The sequence below is a fragment of the Oreochromis aureus genome, linkage group 16 (genome assembly GCF_013358895.1).
Source record: "Oreochromis aureus strain Israel breed Guangdong linkage group 16, ZZ_aureus, whole genome shotgun sequence".
NCBI lineage: Eukaryota > Metazoa > Chordata > Actinopteri > Cichliformes > Cichlidae > Oreochromis > Oreochromis aureus.
The window spans coordinates 33627010-33634826 of record NC_052957.1 but is presented as its reverse complement, the minus strand read 5'-3'; the positions used below and the strand labels follow the sequence as shown (position 1 = coordinate 33634826).

General features: G+C 40.2%; 1 protein-coding gene across 3 annotated transcripts; it reads left to right on the top strand.

Annotated features, from left to right (window-relative positions):
- Positions 1–1132: 1132 nt before the first annotated feature.
- On the top strand, positions 1133–5569 carry LOC120433550 (ATP-dependent DNA helicase PIF1-like). 3 transcript variants are annotated; one of them, XM_039599879.1, is made up of 3 exons: positions 1133–3733; positions 3859–3934; positions 5359–5569. In XM_039599879.1, exon 1 carries the CDS (start codon positions 1870–1872, stop codon positions 3082–3084), a length of 1215 nt encoding a protein of 404 aa, XP_039455813.1. In that variant the 5' UTR covers positions 1133–1869; the 3' UTR covers positions 3085–3733; positions 3859–3934; positions 5359–5569. The 3 variants fall into 3 exon arrangements, 2 of the variants coding, with proteins under 2 accessions (XP_039455813.1, XP_039455812.1); XM_039599878.1 differs by having other exon boundaries at positions 3844–3934; XR_005608612.1 differs by lacking the exons at positions 1133–3733; positions 3859–3934 and adding exons at positions 4636–4774; positions 4889–4979 and having other exon boundaries at positions 5359–5376.
- The last annotated feature ends 2248 nt before the right edge of the window (positions 5570–7817 follow it).

Below are 7817 nucleotides of genomic sequence, written 5' to 3'. Positions count from 1 at the left end.
AGATCTTGTAAAAAGGTAATGTGTCATGTAGGTTTGGGTTCCCCAAACCACCCGTGAGACCACACAATGATCACTTTCCCAAGCCCAGATGATGACAACGATCACAATGATAAGCAGCATAGCACAAGTAAGGAGAAAGGCACAAATGAAAACAAAAGCAAAAAAACAGACGAATGGCTCTCATAAAAAAAACAGAAAGAGGCCAAAGAAAACTCCAGCCATTGAGAGATTTGCTCTGTGACCCAAATTCCTCGTTTGAAGACTTGTCTGAGCTGCTTCACAAATGCAAATTAACTTATGAACAATACTTGGATTGTGCCTTCAATTTAAGCAATGGCCATGTCATCCTCTTAAAGCGTGAACCTAATGACTGCTGGGTGAATGCATACAATGCAGATCTGCTGAGGGCCTGGAATGCCAACATGGACATCCAATATGTCATTGATGACTATAGCTGCCTGATGTACATAATGTCTTATGTCTCTAAACCCGAATTTGAGATGACACAATTTCTTAATGGAGTCATCCAGGAGGTAAAACGTCCAATGTCAATGAAAGAGATGAAATGAAACAGATAATGCAGGCATATGCTAAACACAGAGAAGTCAGTGCCCAGGAATCCGTGGTAAGGACGTGCAGCCTGCCACTAAAAAAGTGTTCACGCAGTGTGGTGTTCATACAGACTGATGATGATGCCCTGAAAATGAGTCTCCGATGAGCAGGTTGCAAAGCATGGCACCAGATGATGAAAATGTGTGGATGTCTGGATTGCCAGAAAAATATGCAAACAGACCCAGAACACCTGAGTTTGAAAGAATGTGTTTGGCTGAATTTGCTTCAGAGTACAGGATTCTCTACAGCCGTCAAACAGAGTCAAAATGCCATCCCTCTTTTGAATAACATGGGTTATATTCAAAAGAGAACAAGAGGGAAACCTGCAATAATCAGATATCCTCGCTTCTCAGAAAAGAAACAACCAGAAAAGTTTTATAGGAGACTACTAAAACTTTATTTTCCACATCGATCAAATGATGACCTTAAAAACACAGAACACCCCACATCTGAACAGTTCTACAAAAGTGATTTAAAAACATGGTTTTGCAGTACGGCCAATTGTTACCTTTAACAAAAGCGTTATGAAAGCCATGGCAAAACAATGGAAAGGGCATTGGAACAGATTGAACAACAAGGCCCACTTATCAATGCATGGAACACCTTTGCACCTGAGGTTGAAGTAGATCGTTTAGAGTGTGTGGCCCAACGACAATCCAGACATGACACTGACGAAAATGAAATGGACATTGTTCCAGACTACCAAGTCAGTGGTAGCAGCAGTGGAGCCATGCCAGCAATCATAGCACCAAAGCTGAGCCCAGACTTTGTCAGAAAAATGTACCAAAGTCTGAATGAAACCCAAGCATCCATATTCTATGCAGTGCGTGAGTGGTGTTTCAAACTTGTGTGGGGTCACTGTCCTGAGCAGTTCTTTTATTTTGTCTCTGGAGGAGCTGGCTGTGGAAAATCACATGTTATCAAGTGCATATATGAGGAGGCAACAAAGATTTTGCACCAACTCCCCAGATTCCGTGACCAAGCAGACATGTCCTACCCTGCAGTACTGCTGACTGCATTTACTGGTACTGCAGCTTTTAACATATCTGGGAAAACACTGCACTCTCTGCTAAAGCTGCCAAAATCTTTAAAACCGCCGTATCAGGGACTGGGCAATGCACTGGATGAAGTGAGAGCTTCACTTTCAAATGCAGAGATTCTGGTCATTGATGAGATATCTATGGTTTCTAAAGACCTTTTGCCTACATCCACTGGAGACTTCAGCAGATCAAAGGAAACAAGAAGCCTTTTGGTGGGATGTCTATCCTTGCAGTAGGAGACTTTTACCAGCTGCCACCCCTTGGAAAAGCCAAACCGCTCTGTGTGTACGAGGACAATGTCTTTGATCTCTGGAAAGACTATTTCCACATGGTCAACCTGACAGAAATCATGCGACAGAAAGATGATCATTCTTTTGCTGAAGTTCTGAACAGGATAAGAGTGAAGCAAAAAACAGATTCTCTTGAAGCCAATGATAAAGCCTTGCTCACACAGGCTATCCATGACATAAAAGACTGTCCATCTAATGTATTACACATTTATGCTACAAACAAAGAGGTCGACAAACACAATTCAGCAACTGTAACTGCTCTTCATTCTGATATCATAAATATTCAGGCCGAAGACTACAGAAAAGACCCACGGACGGGTGAGATGGTCCTCCTGGCAGATATGATGAAAGGCAACAAAAGAGATTTACCTGATAACATACAAGCTGCACCTGGAGTGCGTGTTATGATTATTAGAAATTTGGATGTTGAAGATGGGCTTGTTAATGGGACATTTGGAACAATCACGAACATTGTGACAACCACACAGGATGGACCAAAAACTGTGAATCTCATTGGACTTACGCTGGACAATCAAAATTCTGGGCAAAAATTTCGCAGAAAAATACAAGGATCCTCAGACAACCTCGTATATATTGAGAAATGTGAAGAATCTACAAGTAAAAAAGGAGTTCTTCGCAGGCAATTTCCAATGAAGTTGGCCTTTGCATGTACAGCTCACAAAGTACAAGGCATGACAATGGAGTCAGCAGTAGTATGTTTGAAGCGTGTTTTTGAGCCTGGAATGGCCTATGTCGCACTCAGCCGCACAACCTCACTTAAAGGACTGTACATCACAGACTTTGATGAAAGGAAAATCTATGCTGATCCTGCCATCACAGATGCACTCAAAAATATGAGACATGCATCATTTGAGAATGCAAGACCACTGTTGCAATTCTTAAAATCAGTTGTTCCCACAGTCCCCACATTGACAATTATCCATCACAATGCACAAGGTCTCCCAACTCACATGGAGGACATGAGATGCCACCATGAACTCAGCCTTGCTGATGTTTTATGCATAACAGAAACTCACTTGTCTGGATCATCAGTTTCTCCCGCTTCCAGCTGGAACAGTACAACATGGCCACACGCAACAGACACGTCTCTTACACAAACCATACAGACATGGCAAAGGTAAATGGCGGTGGAGTTGCAATGTACTACAAAACAGTTCTTATAGCAGAGTCTCGAAAATACCTGCAAAATGTGACTGACCTTGAATTTGTTGTTATCAAGGTTGAATCGCCAGTCACAGCTTTGATAGCAACTGTATACAGGCCACCAAATTACAGCCATGGGAGGTTTTACCACAAATGCAATGTCTTTTGGACTCATTGAAATGATGAATTGCCAACCAATTATTGTTTGTGGAGATTTCAATGAGGACCTTATGAGCAGAGGAAAAAAACCCATCCAAGAACTGTTTCAGTCAAGAGGATATGCACAACTTATTACTGCTGCAACTACCGAAAAACACACATTGATTGATCACCTTTACATATCACAGCCATACGCCTGCCTCCAATCAGGTGTTCTGAATACATATCACAGTTATCACAACCCCATTTATTGTGTAATTCACTAACACAAAATGACTGCAAGGTTGTGAGGGATATGGACTTGCCAAGTGATCTTAGTGTCTTTGCAACTGAGCACACTCTACCACCAACAAGGACAGCTCACCAGTGGGAGCTGATACATAAGACTGCTCTCATCCATTGAAGAGCTGACCAGAAACGTGAACAGAGAGACTGCAACTGCACCTGATGGGATCCCTGCCATAACAGGTAATTGTATTTTTGTTTCTTACTTTACATTGTAACATTTATTGATATTCTTTGAACAAACTATAATCTCATCCATTCATTAAGTCATCCATTCATTCATAACTCCTCAGATGTGTTCTGTCCAGTGAAGGCAGTGGAGAAGCCCTACACTGATCTTGAAACTGTGCCACGCTAGTAGAGACCGGCTACAAGGATGGGCAGGTATAGTGAAATTAAAATGCACCTTTTGTACAACAGGTTTATATACAGTCAAGTGATCAAAAGACACCAGTATTAAACCCATTTAAACCAACTACATGCTTGGATTGGAACTGTATACAGGCCACCAAATTACAGCCACGTGTGGTTTTACCTTACATAGCAACTTAACCTCATCCAAAGACACCAGTATTAAGCCAATTTCTTTTTTTTACTACCTTTTTAATATAGTTTTGGGTCATTTAGTTCTAAAGTTAGATTTGTTTTCCCAATTATTTTTAGAACTTCATTACTTGCCAGTTTGTTAACTGAAGAGCTGCGCTTTGTGATGTCTCTTGTTTTATTGTTTTAAATTGTGTTTTACTTTTATCTGTTTCTAGCTGTTTTCATAAAAGTCAGCCAACCACTTGCTTCCAAATGACCCTTATCCAGAAGTATCCGTGAGTGCCTCATCAACAGAAAATAAAGTGGAGACCTACCTCTCAGAGAAAACGCACACATAAGAAAAGCCGACCCACTTCAGTACTGGGAAGAACATCCTAATCTGTTTCCCTCTATGGCTGCTGTTGCGATCCCAGTGTGCCCCTGTAGCTCTGTGGACAGTTTTGGATTTGTTTACATCTCACCCAACCGCTTACGGCAGATGGCTGCACCCTCTAAGCCTGGTTCTGCTGGAGGTTTCTTCCTGTTAAAAGGAGTTTTCTGAACACACTCTACCACCAACAAGGACAGCTCACCAGTGGGAACTGATAGATAAGACTGCTGATGTGCTCTCATCCATTGAAGAGCTGACCAGAAACGTGAACAGAAAGACTGCACCTGATGGGATCCCTGCCATAACGGGTCATTTGTATTTTTTTGTTTCTTACTTTATATTCTAACATTTATTGATATTCTTTGAAACAAACTATAATCTCATCCATTAATTAACTCATCCATCCATTCATAACTCCTCAGATGTGTTCTGTCCAGTGAAGGCAGTGGAGAAGCCCTACACTGATCTTGAAACTGTGCCACGCTAGTAGAGACCGGCTACAAGGATGGGCAGGTATAGTGAAATTAAAATGCACCTTTTGTTCAACAGGTTTATATATACAGTCAAGTGATCAAAAGACACCAGTATTAAACCCATTTAAACCAACTACATGCTTGGATTGGAACTGTATACAGGCCACCAAATTACAGCCACGTGTGGTTTTTACCTCGCATGGCGACTTAACTCATCAGAAGACACCAGTATTAAGCCAATTTCTTTTTTTACTTCATTTTTAATTTAGTTTTGGGTCATTTAGTTCTAAAGTTAGATTTGTTTTCCCAATTATTTTTTAGAACTTCATTACTTGCCAGTTTGCTAACTGAAGAGCTGCGCTTTGTGATGTCTCTTGTTTTATTGTTTTAAATTGTGTTTTACTTTTATCTGTTTCTAGCTGTTTTCGCAAAGTCAGCCAACCACTTGCTTCCAAATGACCCTTATCCAGAAGTATCCGTGAGTGCCTCATCAACAGAAAATAAAGTGGAGACCTACCTCTCAGAGAAAACGCACACATAAGAAAAGCCGACCCACTTCAGTACTGGGAAGAACATCCTAATCTGTTTCCCTCTATGGCTGCTGTTGCGATCCCAGTGTGCCCCTGTAGCTCTGTGGACAGTTTTGGATTTGTTTACATCTCACCCCAACCGGTCGCATGCAGATGGCCGCCCTCCCTGAGCCTGGTTCTGCGGAGGTTTCTTCCTGTCAAAGGAGTTTTTCCTTCCCACTGTCGCCAAAGTGCTTGCTCATAGGGGGTCATATGATTGTTGGGTTTATCTATATACATTAATTCTTGTATGCTTTTCATTTATACTTTTGCCTTACTCTTCAGTTCATAATATAAAGTTACTTGAATGTTTTCCTTTTCCTTTTTTATTTTATATTGCTTTGCTATTTACCACAATCTAAATATCATGTTTAAATGTCATACATTATTGTAAATGGTATTTGTACAAAATATTGTTTGAATAACATGATACATTTTAGTCCCACAAGGGGAAATTTCATAATTTGCATGTGGAATTTCCCCTTTCACATTAAAATACCTTTGAAATACAAATTGAATACCGCTTAATGGACATTTATTTCTACCACTTTAAACGACTCAAAACTGTAAAATCTAAATTGTAACTTCTCTTGAACACCTGACACTAAAGCATAATTTATTTTCTTTTATATCTATTAACTTATTTTGTAATCATGTAACTGGAGCATCTTTCTCTCATCTCTGTATGCCGCATATAACAGAGATCACAATACAGCTTACTTTGCTTTTAAGTTGAAAATCAGCTGTATTCCATTTCCTCCTTCTTGTGGTATAAAAGCAAACTATGCTCATGTTGCATCTTGCTCCTCTAGTGTTATAAATGGCAACCGGCACTAATTGAACCACATTAAAGGCAAACTACACTCATTGGCAGTAGCATAGGCACACATAAAATTTCTTCTGAAATTTTCCCTTTCTAGTTTATTTTATTCTTTGTCCTTCCAATAATTGCTTTATTTTGCTACTGCAAATAAAGGGAACTGATCACTGATGTCATTATTAGAAGGGCACTTACAGTTTTGTTTTCTATGACATTAGTGAATATATTCTCTATTAATGTTGATGTCTCAAGGTGTTTTATATTGTAAGGTAGACCCTACAATACTACATACAAGAATTATATATTCAATGTTTTATTAACCTTCTCCTTAAATGTTTCCATGTTTAATGTTCTACATATACAACTCACAATATGTAGAACACCAAGATTAAACAGGGTGTACACCGCCTCTCGCCCTACGGTAGCTGGGATAAGCTCCAATGAACCTCATTAGCATTTTTCCTGCTCACAGAGTGGGAGGCCTAGCCACTCCTTTTTTGCATTGGTAGCATGGTCACTGTAATGCTGAAAGACCCATCCACGGCCCATTTTCTCACTGAGGGAAGAAGATTCACTGCATTGATTTTATGGTACACGACCCCGTTCATGACCCTATGTGCAAAGAAGACGTTCTCTGGTGTTCTGTATGTATTATTGTGGGCTCTATCTTACAATATAAAGCACCTTGAGGCGACTGTTGTTGCGATTTCAGACTATATAAATAAAACTGAAATTGAATTGAATTCTTTGAGTCAGCAGCACCATGTTTGTGGTGAGTGTAGTCCCAGCTACCTTCAGCTCATTAATAACTCCTCCTGTGTAATTTTGGCTGATTAACCCCCTTTTTCACAATCATCTTCACCCACTGAGGAAAGATTTTGGATGGAACTCCAGACTGAGGGGGATGATGGTCAGTTTATTTTTCTCTATGTCTGAAATATTGCACCAACAGTTGTCACCCCAAGCTTCTTGCTGATTGTCTTGGGGCCCACTGCAGCCTTGAACAGGTCTACAATCGTGCATTGATTGATTGGTTATAATTTATAATCAGCCATCTGCTGAAGCCGTTTCCTTCAAATATGTAACGTTAACTGTTTTAAAATGTTTCCACTTTATATAACTGCTGTGTATGCTTTTCATAGGTCATCCATTTGAAGGTTAAAGTGATTTTTGCATTGCATTATAGTATTATTGATCAAAATGATCATGTAATAAATAAGTGGTGTAGAGCTTTAACAAACAAAGCTGTTCCTCTAAGGTGCAGTTCCTCTAATGGCCACTCAAAGCAGCAAGCTGAAGCCCATTGACATCCAGGGAAACGTTGGATCCAACTTGCACGGTGTGGCAGAGTCAATAGTGCTTTATTTACAATGCTTTTGTGTACATCGGCAGTTGTGCAGCTTTTCAGCTTCTTCGGTGAGCACACGCTCTCTGCAACTGGTTCCATCCACTTTCCTCTCTGTCAGTTCCCGCAGTTCTACTCAAATAC

Bases quoted from the DNA above. Each gene is read 5' to 3' on its own strand.
- LOC120433550 (XM_039599879.1), top strand. From the start codon at position 1,870: ATGTCTATCCTTGCAGTAGGAGACTTTTACCAGCTGCCACCCCTTGGA.